Source organism: Saccostrea echinata, unplaced genomic scaffold, assembly GCF_033153115.1.
Source record: "Saccostrea echinata isolate AGI-Se365-2 ecotype Australia unplaced genomic scaffold, CSIRO_AGI_Sech_v1 ptg000002l, whole genome shotgun sequence".
Taxonomy (NCBI): domain Eukaryota; kingdom Metazoa; phylum Mollusca; class Bivalvia; order Ostreida; family Ostreidae; genus Saccostrea; species Saccostrea echinata.
The window spans coordinates 26417567-26434445 of record NW_026889751.1 but is presented as its reverse complement, the minus strand read 5'-3'; the positions used below and the strand labels follow the sequence as shown (position 1 = coordinate 26434445).

General features: G+C 34.4%; 1 protein-coding gene across 1 annotated transcript; it reads left to right on the top strand.

Moving 5' to 3' along the window:
* The first annotated feature begins 5890 nt into the window (after positions 1-5890).
* On the top strand, positions 5891-7807 carry LOC133202096 (PDF receptor-like). The gene has a single exon (XM_061337882.1). The coding sequence runs from the start codon at positions 6157-6159 to the stop codon at positions 7480-7482; it is 1326 nt and encodes a 441-aa protein (XP_061193866.1). The 5' UTR covers positions 5891-6156; the 3' UTR covers positions 7483-7807.
* The last annotated feature ends 9072 nt before the right edge of the window (positions 7808-16879 follow it).

The window sequence follows — 16879 nt, the reverse complement described above, 5'->3', positions numbered from 1 at the left end:
CATTCTCAGTTTAGATCGAATCAATTTTATGTTGTACTTTGTATTGTTTTTGTTATTCGATAATCACGTTCGGTACAATTGATCGATATTCTGTGATACTTTGACATATTTGTTAATTAAGAAATAAAGTCCACGTTATCGTGAATGTTGCAGGATAACCTCCGAGGTCGAGAAATGTTGTCTGAAATATAAAAGCCGAGGCGTTAGCCGAGGCTTTTATATTTCAGACAACATTTCGAGACCGAGGAGGTTATCCTGCATCATTCACGACAACAAGGACTTTATTTCTATTCTACTAACGGCTCTAAAATACAGTTGATCGTTTTCTCTAAAGAGAAACGAATTAGGTCACCATGTCGCAATTCCGCTGTTCCATTTAACACCAGAGGGTCAATCGATTGCATAAAATGCAGACGATTTTAACTTTTGTTGGATTAAAAATATCCTTTAATTATTTATAAATTTGCTTGTAACATAGATTGATTAATTTTTATGAATGAAAAATAACAAAATTAGTTGTCTTTTTCATTGATTTATCAGTAAAATCACGGGAGTGTAAATGTTGTGGGGAGGTCCGTACAACAGCCCCATTTGGCTATAAAAATGGATATTTATCAGCTGTTTCACTGTTTCACGTTTAGACTGCGGAAGACGACACATCGATGTGGTCTAAATAAGTATTAGATTATACAGTGAAATATTTATTTCAACTGTACAGATTTGACATGTGTTTCTGATCTGATAATTTTTTGATGACGTTCGTGATTTATTGGAGAATAATGTCCGCGGCATTTCTTTGATCTCGGCAATAACCGTAGTAGAATTTGTGTTACATTGTAGTTACGATGCAATAAAACTGAGTACATTTTACCTTGCATATATAAGTTAAGGCTTTGGAATGGAATGGCGGAAATGTAAATTGAATAAGAAAACTTTTTAAGGTTCATTGCCTCTCTTATATAAGACCCCCCCCCTTTTCCCTCTGATGTACTGGTAAATGACTATTACTCCTTTGTAAAATTGTCGAGTTGAAAGGCCATTTCAGTCAAATTCTATCTGCACTATAAGTATGCTGAAATTATGTGTAATTTAATCTTAAATTAGACTTCTTTTGAAAAATCATAAGCATCAAAGCCAAATTTGAAATGAGAGAACAAAAGGTTGATGCCCTTAAGACACAGTTATGTTTGACAACAATCAACATGATCAACATCGTACTGTTTGGAATCAAATGATGTTGGATTTATTTGAAGTATAATTGATGAAACTGGCTTATTTTTGACGTTGTCCTATTCTGACGATAATTGAAATACAAGTACTTTGTGTTTTTGAGTTTATATACAAATAAAAATTAAATAATATGAGTTTCCACAAGAGACATTTTAAGTAAAATGATTTGGGATAATTTAATTAATACTGATTTTTCTATTTTAAGTAAATTTTGGTATGATTCAATTTAGTGATTATTTTATGAAAGAATTTAAAATCATACAGGTGGGTTATCAATTTCTCATTTATGAAGGATAATTTCGAAAACTACTTCCAGATACCTAATTTCACAAAGAAAATGAAAAATCATTAAGCACATTATATTTCACCACATTGCTTTATATCCAGAACCTTACCAATGGACCGAAACAATAAAAGGCCTCTCGTGTAAATTAATGAAAGGAGACATATATACAATTTGTGTTTTCTTGGTCGATTTCCGGTTTATAATTGGTTAACTGTTGTCGTACACAGGAGTTACAAATATACAAATAGAAAAGTAATTTAAACGTTCGAACACACTGTACATAAATATAGTGACTAAAACTGGGTAAAGGTCGGTAGTGAACGGTGTTAATTATTGTTTATATATACAGGGATGGTCAGACCATTTTTCTCAATTTCTGATATGAGCAAAAAGATGTGTCGTGATGCATATTTTGACGCGAACATTAAGCTTTGCACTTGTAGTAGTCATGCACATGGTTTCAAAGTAAAATCCTGTAAAAGTAGTTCTTAGTGGCTGCTGTTATTGGCTGCTAGCTTCAGTCTAGTAGTAACTTTCTCTAAAATGCTAATTCCGAAAGAAATAAATGTAGAAAATAATTGTTTCTATCATTTACAATATAACATTTCATAGCTCAGTAAGTAAACGACAGTAACAGTTTACGATATATTTTTCTCCCTGCAATATTTTTTCCTTGAAAGAAGGACCTGAGTTCCAGCAGAAACAGAAGATTCTCGGACAAATCACTTGGATTCTCCATCGTTTGATGAATTCCATCTTGTCCCGTGAAAAAAAAGGAAAGACAAACGCGGGGATATTTAGCGCTCGTTTTGATAAGAAATGTACAAGCTTTCGGGTCATGCCCTATCGCCACTATCAAAGCACGCGTCGAAAGGCAAAATGCTCCCTCTTGTTTTGGAGGGAATCATCTCGGCAGATTTAGTTAATGATGATTGATAAAATGGCATTCCTCGATTGCTAAATACAAGTTTACAAATAATTCGTCCATCAATATCCAAGGCACTGTTATGTTTACGTAAAGATTAATTTATAATCGAATAAAGTAAGTGAAATCAATTATCATTGCGTAAATATTGTAGATTTTTCAATATCGAGTCGATTCTTTCTAATTAAAGAGAAATTCATCATTTCATCAAACCCATAGTGCCTTTCGATCGATCAGATAATCTAAACTAAACATCATTACCGGTAAGTGTTACAGTGTATTTTGAATCTATAAATAGTTGATAATTTTATACAGTTTGGCATTAAATAATATTTGATCACAAGTATATGTTTATCAGTTCATTAACTTTAATTGCGTAATAAGCTGATCTTTATCAAGATTTGCAAGAGACTCATTGGTAATAAATTTTTTTGGATGTTACGCACCTCTTAGAACCGTGCCGCTCGTTATTTTATTTTTTCCCCTGCCATCAGATGTAATCTAGTGTGAGTCCTCTTCAACTTCGAGTAATAAGATTTCAAGTTGAATAAAGAATTATTTGTTGGAAAAGTTTATAATCTTGGACTTTTCTTCGCTATCTTTGAGAATATATGCTTAAAGTTTTGATAAAATTTCAACATTATTATATGTAAGCGTACTGCTCATTCTTTATATTCATTAAGCTATGCCATATAACCTTGAAACTGATGTGCAAGTACAATATCCCAATTTCAAATGTAACCAAGTGAAGGGACAAAATTATGTTATTTTTATTTTTAAAAATATGCTATAGACTTATTATTTCATAATGAAACATGTTATAATTATAATTATATAAATCTAATTTAATTTGAAGTGTATTTTCGTTATTTAATGGGGAATACCGTCTGATTAAAACAACACCTTTATGCCCCTTCTGACGAGTGTAAAGAGAAGGGGACGGTTTTAATCAGACCGTGGTGAATATGATTTGTACCATTTTTAATCCCCTCTGATAATGTTGAAAAAGGTATAAAGTATTTACTCTTTAGAAATTGACAAATAACTGATGTTTTGAAAGATACTTTATTCCTTCACATGTTTATCAGTACATATTTAATATTAATGTTTTGGGGATTGTAAATAACCAAAAAAACATATATGTTCAAGGGTATGAATATCTATCATCTATTGTTTTGAAAGATGCAATATGTTGAAGATCAAGTTTAACTTTAGGAAATGCATCAAAAATACCTTTAATCGAATGACTAAAAATACCATTTGCTCCATTGTCGCAAAGGTTAACGTCCAATTTAGGATAAAGAGTACGATGTTCTATATAGTATAGAAATTTAAAATAGTAAGTCTTCGGCTTCATATATATATATTCTTTGTCTCCAGAACGTTGAATATCAAATACCAGATCACGCACTCCAGTTCATAAGATGAAAAAGTCTGCAAACATGTTAATTATAACAATAATGAAGACACATTTGTTTGGACAAGCGGTCGTCATTCTGAGACTAAAACAAAACATAAAATCAACATCTACTGAATTAAGTAAACGACATCTTGGCATTGTACCACGAGGCGGTGCTGCAATTTCAAGGGAGCATTACACCGAATGTGATTATGAATCTTGACATTCCATGTGGCTTCTTCGGCAATCAAACTCTCATGACCATTTTCTTGTGTTTATACCTGCCAGCATAAAAAAGGGTTTAAAGTATAAACAGAAAGACTACCCTCTACATAAAAACTTCTAAGAGTGGGATATCTGTTTAAAATCTTAAGACGACCGTTTCAGAGGGTGTGGGGAGGGAAGAAAGACATTTACGGGGCATTGACATTAGGGGGAGGAAAAACTCCGAGATTGTTTTTTATTATTATTTTTTTTGTAATTTTTTTTTTTCTTATCAATGACAAAGTTTTAATAAAACACGCATGTTTGTGATGAATGGCAGAAAACACACAGTTAATTATTTCAAAGTGCCACAGAATGGAGTCTGGAATTACATAACTTCATCCCTGTCAGGACCAAGGTATTCTCTATACTCCTTAGAATATCTCTGAAATCAGTGCACCTGTCCGATTAATTTCCTCGAAATTTAGATTTAAAACTTTAATTTCTAGATGCTCGAGAGAGTATAATGCATGTACCTTTCGACTAACTTTTTGTACACAGATATAATGTAATCTTGCAGGAGAACGTTTCGTAAATTCCGACGTTAAAAACAGCCTGGGTAGTGAGTACATTTTACAAATGATGTAAGCGCACCTGTGTCTTGTGCCTTCTAGATCTGTCCTCACCGGCTCATAGACTACAGTCCAAGACCTCCACCAACCACCGATTTACACTTGACGCGAAGGGGGAATGACATTAATGATAATTAATTACATCTCCAGATGCCTGTAATACTCTTTTGAATTCGGTCTGTTGTAAATTATCGTATTGTTGATATCAGTTGCCAGGGAAATGAAGAGAAAAAGAAGGCAGGTTTTATATTTTATAACAATTGAACTAACTTTTGGTTTCGTAATTATCTCAGTAAAATAAATAATGCCCGGCAATGTGCACCTGGGATAATACTTATTGGGGCTGGATTTTATACAAAAGTACGTGAAATTGTAGCCATATTGCCTGCTTGTAAACAAAATGAAAGAGTAACAGATCCTTCCCGGCGACTTATGCTTCTTTTCATCTTCTTTGTATGAAGAACATTGAATCTGGTTTTTCAACAACCAAGGGTCAGTTCTATGTGTTTTTTGCAGTGCAAATCCTCACATCTCCAGAGAAACAAGATTTTTTCATGTACGATAATTAAATAATTAGGAGCAAAAACATGGGTCTCAAAAGAATTCCTTACCACACAGCGTTGACTAATCTATGTATTTTTCGAAACTTAATATGACACTTGTATACCAATTAGCTGACCTATAAACAAACGTTAAAAATATACACAAGCAGAAAAAAAACTTATAGACAAAGAACCCAAAATATTTTATAATACAATGTAGTATATGCGGTTTTTATGAAATGCTTTAAAATTTGAGCTTTAATTATTTCTATGAGAGTGCTCGAGTTGATTTTTAAATACTATGACCGTCTCCCAAAAGAAACAAGATTGAATTATACACAATCGAAATTCGGCATACATCGTTTTTGCCTTTTTTTTTAAAATTATCTTCTGCAAAAGTTTGAATTGCATTTATTTTCGCATTTTCTACCAGTTAAAAAATTAACGAGAATATGTCCCTTTAAGAGCAATAAACAACTCAAGTGTAAATCAAAGAACAAAAAAGTTTCATATCACCTCTTTAGTTTGCATCTGATAAATATCTCTGGCCGCCGAAAATCTGAAGAAAAAGTGTGCTGATCTTCGAGATTTTCCGCAATTCTTCGACAAGCAGGATTACATAAACCTCATTTGCGTTATCTGAGGCGGTAATGTGATGGAAACCTACAGTTGACGGGCATTTGTTATTCACTCAATTTAAACATCATTATAAGCCTATTCCCCAGTGTAGAATTGACGCTGGAAAGTCTTATCACATTGGCCGAGGTAAATCTTTTGTTGCCGCCCACTTCAGAGGCCTGAAAATAAGACACCGAGGCGATTGCGATAAACTTTTACTATTATACGCTCTGATGGTTCTTATCCTGTTGTTTCTTGAAACCTAAGTCGAGAGAAAATACTGTCAGTTGGGAAACATCGATGATACAGGCAGCTGGAAAATGAGCAAGCTGTCCCTGCGACCCTCTAATTTTGAGGAGTGTCTCATAAGCCAGGGTGACGCGCCCTACACTGTTCCCGCGGAACTCTTCTGTAATGTCACCTGGGATTCCGTTCTGTGCTGGCCACCTACTTTAATTGGATCAGAGACCAAATTGCCATGTCCAAAATACCTTGGACTTCCGACCAATAGATATGCAACAAAATCGTGCGGAAGAGACGGGAAGTGGATCGGGAAACATCCAGGAAATGAGATATTCCCGAAGAATTTTTATCCAGGTTGGACAAATTATTCCGAGTGTTTGGGACTTAAGTATGATATTCCTGTACCTGCTCCGACTAATAGCACCCCAGACAAAAACTTTAATGCCTCCGAGCCTTCGTCCGTCAGTGTTGGCATACTCCCATACCACAGTGATGGTGTAGACATTTTGTCCACTCTTTTGTTGGTCATGTCACTAATCATGGTTTTGGCATCCATTGTTATTACGTTTTGTACAAGAGGCGCATTGACCACCCGAAAAAAACTTTACAGGAACTGCTTTGCAGCATTTTTGGTTCACGACGCTTTGGAACTTGTGATCAGAATGGGTCGCATTGTCCAATCAGATGATGTCATAAACGACATTGAAACATGTGTTTCTATTGGTGTGCTTGTGACACTGTCGTCATCCGCCATTTACACTTGGCTGGCCATAATTTCTGTATACTTTTTGTTGACAAAAAGCGGCATTGTCATTGAGAACAAAATGTACTACGTTTTGTGTCTTTTGGGATGGTTCATACCCACAGTTATCACCATTATCTGGCTAAGTGTCACGGTTTTATCCGGGAACCTCAAATGTATCAACGGCGAATTGGAATTTACCAAACCCGAATCTGGATTCTGGATTATCGAAGGAATAAATGTGTTTTTAATCTCTCTGTCATGGCTACTGTTAATTTTATTTTTGTGGAAATACAAACATCATGAAACTCATCGAAGGTTTTCCGACAATAAAAGTTTGACCATGGAACTGATGAACATCAGACAAAGTGCGTACAAAATGTTGATCGTTTTCTGCTACGTCACATCCGGGTACATAATCTACGTCATCACAGCACAAGACCCGTTGACAGAAACAACATCGTATATTTTGGTTGTCATTCTTTTTTCGCGGGGGATTTTGTTGTCCGTTTTTATGTGCTTAATTGAGGACAGTTGTAAATGTTGGGACGGTGTTTATTCTGTTGAAAGCATAACTGAGAGCGAAGCCAGTCTGGCCCCTAGTAACACCAGTACCTTGACGACGCCAAGCTCTGTCAACATCCACAGAATCTCTAGATAAACGGGAACAAGCCAATAGACGCTAAATTGTATGTTTTTTTGACTTAGAGAACAGTGATGCCGTTATTCAACAGAGCTATGGAACCTAATTCTTGTTTCAACTAACACGATACTGTTTATAAGAAACTAATCTTTTCTTGTTTTGTATATTTGTGGCATTTCAGACAAAAAGATTTGTTCTCCAACAAGCATATGTTTGAAACCAGTATCCTTCTATAGATGTTGAAAGAACGTTGTTTTTGTACGTATAAAATTGTAAATATTGTGCATATGTGTAAAATATTTTATGTACTTCTAAAGTGCTTCCTAATTAAATTTTTAAAGACAGTAAATTTTTTTTGAAACCTCATTAAAGGTTATAAAGATAACAGTAAATTTAGTGAAACCATATGTCTAAACGTATGTTATACCTTACAGATGTGACCTCATCTGTCAAAAAAACTGTGTAATCTTTAATTAAGTAAATTATCGAAATCACATGGTAAATTTTCGATAAATGGCGATAACCTCTTTTTGCAATGTTTTGATCAGCGTCACCTTTTCGCCGCTAAAAAGTCTCTGGGGGAAGCTTATATCAACACAGCGTTTCCTCCCATTCAATGGTTCGCTATTCTCACCTTCATTCGATGACCTCTTGTCAATCATCTTTGTAGCATTCTCAGTGCAAATGGATCCCTTCCGCAATTAATTTTGTTGCATGACGAATGTTTTATATCGGTTTTGCTGATATATACGGAACCCCGAATTGATTGACTGTTGATCTTATAGGCCCCTACTCTTTGCCTATCTTTTACGGGTCTCAGTTTAACCTGTTATCATTCAGTGAAAGCTCCCTGTGCAGCCACAAAGATAGCCGAGCCGATAGTCCCGTCATTTCATACCGATCTACGGTGTAATTAAATATGAACACTTTACTAGGCTTCCCGCTCAGAAATATAAACATTCTTTGAATTTTATCAAAAGAGAAGAGTGGATATCAATGTTTTCTCATAACATAATCATACATTTCATTTAATACATACCTATGTCTTGTATCGCGAGGAGATAACATTGAAAAATGAGAACTTTGTCATAAGCGTTAGAGGGCAGATGTTTTATTTAGCGAAGACAACAATAAGGGCTCGTTGGAGACAAGCGCTCTTAAAAGAAATAAATAAGATTGTCATCGGGAATTATCTTGATGAGTTGGAATCATTTTTCTCTTTCCTCTTTGTACATCAAAATTCATCTGGGAACACCAGCTTTGAATGTTTTCCAGAAGTTTTTGGGGTTAGATCAAGGAGATTTCAATACATGTGAGCATCATTACACTTTAAAAATCTATGGTGTAATCCGAGTTAATGACAAAATAATGGGATGTTGAAATCTTCAAGAAGGGTGCAAGTTTTCCCCAAAAAAATTTCTTTGGAAAAGGTTTATGAGAGTTCAAAGTACACTAAGATTTTTTAGAAAGAAAGAAATCGTGCAAACATTAGAAATATAAATTATTCTTTTTAACTGTTTCCTATATTCATTTTAAAGATAGCCAAGAAGAATTTCCATGCAAACACGATGTAACATATTAGTTTGTTTTATATTGACTTTGTTGGTGGTAATCAATGTACAAATTGCATATTTACGACATATCGCTTGAGAGATTGGAAATTCGAAACTGAAATGAAACTGTTAAGATAACATTCTATGACTTTTGAAATTCAAAACTTTTAGTTCTCTACATAAATCACCAATGATTAACATTTAATAAAACGAATTGTCTTATCTAACACTAAAGATAAGAGTTTCATGAAAAGTAATATAAGAAGACAAAGACCACGGGATGCATTTATTTTTTCTATGGGAACTTGATTAAATATATTTTCTTCAACAACATGGAACCAAAATGTTGTACGCTTCCAATCTTTGTCAAATATATCGAGTCATGCCAATTCAGAGTTTTCAAGATGTAAATCATAACTAGTCTATCTTTCCTGATGAAATTATGTTTTTTATATATATAAATAATCAAAATATCAATTAATATGAACATGTAGTGCCTTTTTGCATTTGTGTGTGCATGTTGCATAAGCGTAACCAAAAGGTAAATGTATCAGGTGTTCTGGTTAACTGCAGAATTGGTTTTTGCCCTCTGTCTTATCATCATTGTGGCTATAGCTTCATCCTCCTGAACTCCATTACACCAACAAAGTATGACAGGGAGCATGTCAGAAGATAGGTAATATATCAGTCAATATACCGGAGTATGTAGACTGGCAGTATATAAGTCAATATACCGGGGTATGTAGACTTGCAGTATATAAGTCAATATACCGGGATACTTAGACAGGCAGTATATCAGTCAATATACCGGAGTATGTAGACTGGCAGTATATAATAGTCAATATACCGAGCTATATAGACTGGCAGTACATGTATATCAGTCAATATACTGGGATATGTAGACAGGCAGTATATCAGTCAATATACCGGCCTATATAGACTGGCAGTATATCAATCAATATACCGGGATATGTAGACATGCAATATATCAGTCAATATACCGGGGTATGTAGACTGGCAGTATATCAGCCAATATACCGGCCTATATAGACTGGCATTTTATCAGTCAATATACATGTATCAGTTAATATACCGGGGTATGTAGACAGATAATATATCAGTCAATATACAAGGGTATTTTCTATAAGAGGCGTCAGCTAGATACATTTGAGGATCAAATTTTCAAGTAAAATTATCTTTGATGAAATAACCTCAAACATATTCCCATGAGTAAATACGTTCATGTACATCCGTTTTTTATCTTGAAATTTTGTTATAATCAAAAGTATTACAATAATTTATATGCAGTATTTATCTAATTAATAAAATTCCACTGGATTCCTGTCAGCTCAAGTGTATGGAGAGGGTCACGGATGAATGAACAGATAAACAGAATTCAGTAGACACTTGGTAAAAATTGCTTTGATTTTTTTATCAATTGTTAAATTGTTGACCCTAGGTTAAATCATTTTTCTCTTATTTTTCTATCAAATTCTATTAGATTCAATGTATAAAAAGATAAAACTGACAAGAAAAGTATTTAGGCTAATCAATACTATGCATTCTTTGTTAATACGGGAATTAACGATTGCTGCCATGGCAGAAAAATATATAATTCAATTTACATAAACTCATAATTATGTAATTTCAGTCTGTAATAGATCAAATCATTAATCCCCGTATGAATAAAGGTATTTTATTTTACTATTATTCTCTTTTATTTATTTATATGCCCCCGTATCGAAGATTCGGGGATATACAGTTTTTGCTCTGTCCATCCGTCTGTCTAGCTGTCTGTTTGTCCGCAAAAATTTGAACATTGCCCATAACTTTTGATTGGTTGGAGCTATGGTTTTCATATTTCATATGTGTATTCCTTGTTACACGACCTTTCTTTGGGCATTATCATATTTGACCTTTTGACCTTGGAGTTTGGCCCAGTTTTGCAAAATTTTACCGAACGTTAACCATGGCCATAACTTTTGAACGGTTGGTGCTAGGGCTTTCATACTTCACATATGTAATCCTTGTGACAAGACCTTCCTTTGGATACCATCAACTTTGACCCTTTGACCTTGACGTTGGAGTTTGACCTACTTTTGGAAAACTTTAACCTTAGATATAACTTTTGAACAGTTGGTACTAGGCTTTCATATTTAACATGTCTATTCCTTGTGAGAATACCTTCCTTCCTTATATACCAAAAACTTTAATCCATTGACCTTAGAGTTTGACCTACTTTTAACCTTGATCATAACTTTTGAACGACTGGTGCTACGGCTTTCATATTTCACATGTGTATTCCTTGTGAGAAGGCCTTTCCTTGAGCACCATTAATTTTGACCATTTGACCATGACCTTTGTTTGATTTACTTTTGAAAAACTTTAACCTTTTCCATATCTATTCAATGTTGCTGCTAGGGTTTTCAAATTTTACAGGTATATTCCTCGAGACAAGACCTTACTTTGGTTACCAACATATTTGATTTCCATTTGAAAACGTTTAACCTTTGCTATAAGTTGCCAAACGGGGGCATCAGTGTTTCACAAACACATCTTGTTTTTTAAAATCTTGTTGTAGCCTTAAATTTAAAATTTTGCAATCGATATAAAAAAAGCGAAGACTTATATATCACGTGATTAAATTCAGTTCACTTTTATATTTTACTCTCCTCTTCAACGATTGCTTACAGTGTATGAATGGGGGCATTCTGCCCTTACTGCATGTGTCATGAGCTGTCAGCGAACTCTGTATCTCCAGTCAATAGATATTGTGCATGTATATTTAATCTTTTTGTCATTTTAGATTGTCATTCAGAGAGAGAGAGAGAGAGAGAGAGAGAGAGAGAGAGAGAGAGAGAGAGAGAGAGAGAGAGAATGGGGCAATTTAGCGAATTACCTTAAAGCACTTCCCAGTCTTATTTTTCATGTTTAACATCCGCGTGCATCTTGGTATTTGACACCCAAGATCAGTTAAAACACTAAATCAGCAGTCCCAAAATTGATTATTGTGGAGGAAACTTAAAATTCTATCAATTTATCTTTGTCTAGAGTCGTCAAATTATATATATATATATCTCACGTCGTTTTTATGACTATATTTTTTATATATTTATGACTATATGTTTTATTTGTGTGTGTTTGTTGTTTGTTGTTGTTTTTTTTTTGGGGGGGGGGGGGGTTAAGGTATAGGCAGGTTTTTGAATGGTAATTAGGTGGACGCTAAACAGAGAAAAAACTTGGAATGGCCTAATTTGTGTTTTGTTTCGATTGCCTTATCGGGTTAAATAATTAAGGTATCTGGTTTAAAAGCTTAAAAATTGTCGTTTTTATTTTTTTTATTTTTTTTTTGTAAATGAAATTTAGGAACGTATGAGCAATAATGACAGGCATTCTTAAAAAGAAGTATTCGGTGACTCTACTGAGGATTCTTAGTGTACTTAAATCCCTTTTCTTATATTCTTTGCGTCCCGCCATCAAAAGTGCATTAATATTTTCATATTTCATCCTGAAGGATTTACTCAAAAACTAAAAAAAAATATTGAAAGTATTAATTTAAAATACGAGTGCTTTGTTTCGCCTTGCCAAAACTATTGGTGGTATATGTCAAAACAAAAAAAATGTATTGAACAAAACTAGGGAAATAATTTGGCAATATTTGTATAATCTGGATTTACTCTTGAGTTTGCATATTTATTATTTTCTAGATAACCGTCAAGGGTTCTTGAAAATTCATATTGGAACCGTGTGATGATGAAAGAGTTTTAGGCATTTAATCTAAGTCAAACTCGTTCTTATCTTCGATTGGCATTAGAATTTAAGAGTTTATTTCCCGAGGTGTGTATACGATCAGTACTTTAATATTACTTAAAATTGGATTTCTATATGATTTGACCCCAAAACCAATTTTTCATCTCGTTATTTTTTTCCTTAATAAAAAAAGTTCAGAAAAAATATTCAAATATATTTATAAAAATAATTTACTTACAGTTTTACATTTTTCTCTATAATTTACATCCTTTAACAATATCTGGAATAATTAATGTTTCGATAGTCAATTTAATATGTAATTATAGCCGGGTTTTTTTTTTTATTTCACACATTATTTTAATATCTTAAGATAGTAATTTTCAAGATCGCGAGTCATGATCAATAAAAAACGTTATCACCAAGATGTTCTAATGAAGATATTAACAGTTTAACTCTTCTTTACTCAAGAAGATTTTCCTCATAAATCCGGAAGCCTCCTGCACGTTCGTGTGTAATAAATAAAGGACAAAGCCAAATAAACAAGATAGGGGCCTCTAGACAATATCTCGCCTCCGGTTTATTATGCCAAGCTGCTGTGTTTGTTTTATATACGTTTCGCGCTATCAGATTTCTGTCAGCAATGTTTAAGAATTATGGAAAACATTCCGGGACAATTAGTAAAAATATTTCATGCTTATTTATGACAAGAGTGGTATGTTCAAAAGTTTTTCTTCTCCTTCATTACTATTCACTAATTGTGTTTATATTGGATTGAAATGTCATTTGAATTTTCATTCAAAACAGACATGGTACATTTATGAGCTCGGGGATGTATGCAATGTCTAGACATTTGATCTATTGAATCAGAAAACACACACTCACCCACACACACACACACAGAGAGAGAGAGGGGGGGGGGTAAAATTTCTTAGTTTAAAAATTGATTTTAAAAGATTCGCCAAACGAATTTAACAGCAAGTATTCCCTCAAAACTTTGCTTGAGTCATCTACTGATTAGAAATCTTAATGTATCAATGTGAATAAAATCCAGAAAAAAGTGTACATTATACTAGCGCATTTGTATATTTATGACTGGATTTATAGCACATTCTTTCCAAATCTAATTGAAACACATAAAATAAAGATAAGTTATAAATGCGTCTGATGTTGTGTATTATTGATATACATTATTGTACTGTAGACAGACAATTTTGATCAGTTAATTTAGAACAGTAATTCTTCTGGAAAAGAATACATAATATACTACTGTACTATAATGTACTGATCTTAATATTATTATTAAACATAATGATTTTGGTTTAGACAACATTTCTTCGGTTTCTAACCGACTTAGATCATAGAGCACAAAGATAAAACTGAGTTTGAATAAAAGGGGAAAAGAAAAAAATGGATCACAATTAACATGCATCTAGATAAATAGGAAAAAACAACAGGGGTTTTTTTTTTGGGGGGGGGGGTTAATTCATTTTTTACTAAGTATACAGTACCTTACACTTTACTTTGTCAGTCATACATGTATATATAAATATGCTATCTATGCAGGTGCGTATCCAGGATTTTTGCTCGCGCGGGAGAGGGGTGCAAGGTAATTTATTTTTCCTACTGACACGTAATTAATGGATGTAAATATACATGTATGTGGATTACACATTTTTAGGCAAATAAAAAGGGACATACGGAAGGGAGCGTCGTGTGCCCCCACCCCATCCCCACGCCAAATAAAAAAAACTACATTGTATTTCAGAGATATTATTTCCGGGGGAGGTCAATTTTGATTAAAATAAGAAATTTTGTGACTGGTCGGGAATGGGAAGTTACTACGATAGCCGATATGGGCTGGACAAAAAGTAACCACGAGTTGTGTTTGATTTGCCGGCAATTCTTAGATGCCGGCAAAAAGTAACCACGAGTTGTGTTTGATTTGCCGGCAATTCTTAGATGCCGGCAAATCTTAGATACCAGCAATTCTTATATATAATATTTAATTAAAATGCCGAGGATATCGAGGTCACAGAAGTCTAGTTAACTTAACAGGACAAAGGGTTTGACAAAACACAGTACTGAGAAAAGTGAGGAGGAAAACCGCATACAGACAATGTTTAAGGGGTTTCCAGACCTGTGCACTCCACATAAACGTATATAAATATCTTTTAAATTCATTACCAACCCATATTTTATTTGATCTTCAATAGTTGTGTTATTTATTTTAATATCAAAGCCAGTGTTTCCTCAAATACCAAATACGCTGTGCACTCTGCCTGTTGATTGACTGCCCAGCTACATGTAGTCAACTGATTATATGTTTTAAAAAACTTGCCCGGTTTATTAAACTACCATAAACAATTAGGAGGGTGATAATGAGAATACAGAAAACTTCTGAATTTGTATTGTCCATTTTAATCTAGGCCCTGCCATATCTTAATGAAATATTATGAAAAACCGGAAAACGAAACCTCTGTTACCCTGAGGATGAAGAGCAGTTTACACTTGGCGATTTGCGTATGTATATCTGCAGGACCTCATATATAAAAGAGGCCCGATATACATTACCCAAGAAATGTTTTTTTTTTCTAATATACTTGATTTTCAAACATTTTGTAAAAAGACAGTGAATGTAACCCAGACCAGTGTTAAATAGCCCCCCCCCCTTTACTGACTTTTTTTTTTAATTTTCGGGGAGGGGGATGCTGCTTTCTAGCCATTTACTTCGTTTTGATATGTCATAAATAATGCCACGTATCGAGTGAAACTGTTGTCTTTGTCAAACCGTTTTCCCAATTAAGATAACTTGACTTTTGAGACCTCTATATCTTCTAGTATTTTAATTAAATATTTAAAATAAGAATTGCCGGTATCTAAGATTTGCCGGCATCTAAGAATTGCCGGCAAATCAAACACAACTCGTGGTTACTTTTTGCCAGTATCTAAGAATTGCCGGCAAATCGAACACAACTCGTGGTTACTTTTTGTCCGGCCCATATCGGCCATCGTAAGTTACAGTACAGAAAATGAGCAGTAAGCGAGCCCTTTAGACAGGCATGTCTTCTGTTACCTTAATTATAACTTATTTGTTATACTTTTTTGGCTGAAGTTTTCTTCGGGAGGGAGGGGGGGGGGGGTCAGATTTGTTTGCTTGCTTTATTTTTTTTAAATTAGCTTTTTTTAGGTCACCTGAGTCACTCAGGTGACCTGTTGGGATCTGTTTTTGACCATCGTCGTGCGTTGTGCGTCGTCCATTAACATATGAATTGAACACATTTTCATTTCTTCTCTGGATCCGCTGAACCAATTTCAACCAATTTTGGCACAAAGCATCTATGAGTGTAAGGGAATAAAAATTTTGAATTTCATGGTCTCTGCCCCCTCCCTCTCCCCGGGGTCTGAGGGGTGGGCTAAAACATCAAAATTAGAGCTATCTTTAAAAAAAAAAACAAACTTCTTTACTGCTGGACATCAAGCAGTCAAACTCTTGGCATGATTGTACATGTAATATAAGCATTGAGCCCTCAACCGAAACTGTGAAATTCATGGCCCCTGGGTCAGGGGTTCTGGAGTTAGGGTGGGGCTCTTAGATCATATGGTGAAAATGAGTAAGTTCTTTTAAAATCTTCTTCTTTAGCAGATAAACTACGTGCTTAGTTATGATGAGCAAGGGCACCTCTTCCACAATTGTGAAATTAGTGGCCCCAGGGTCAGGGGTTCTGGTGACGGGGGGGGGGGGCTGTAATTGATCATATAGTGATAATACATTAAGTCTTTGAAAATCTTCTTTTCTCCTCCTGGGTATTTAGCAAACAAATTTAGTGTTAGTTATGCATGATGAACAAGGGTGTCTCTTCCAGAATTGTGAATTTGAAGGTCCCTGGGTCAGTGGCTCTAGTGTTAAGCCCGGGCTTTATTGATTATATAGTGAAAATGCATAAATTTTTGAATATCTTCTTCTCTGCTCCTGGATACTTAGCAGATAAACTAAGTGCATGGTTATGATGAGCAAGAGTGCCTCTTCCAAAATTGTGAATTTCATGGCCCCCGGGTCAGGAGTTCTGTTGTTGTTGGGCGGGGGGTCTCTATTGATTACATGTGTATATAGG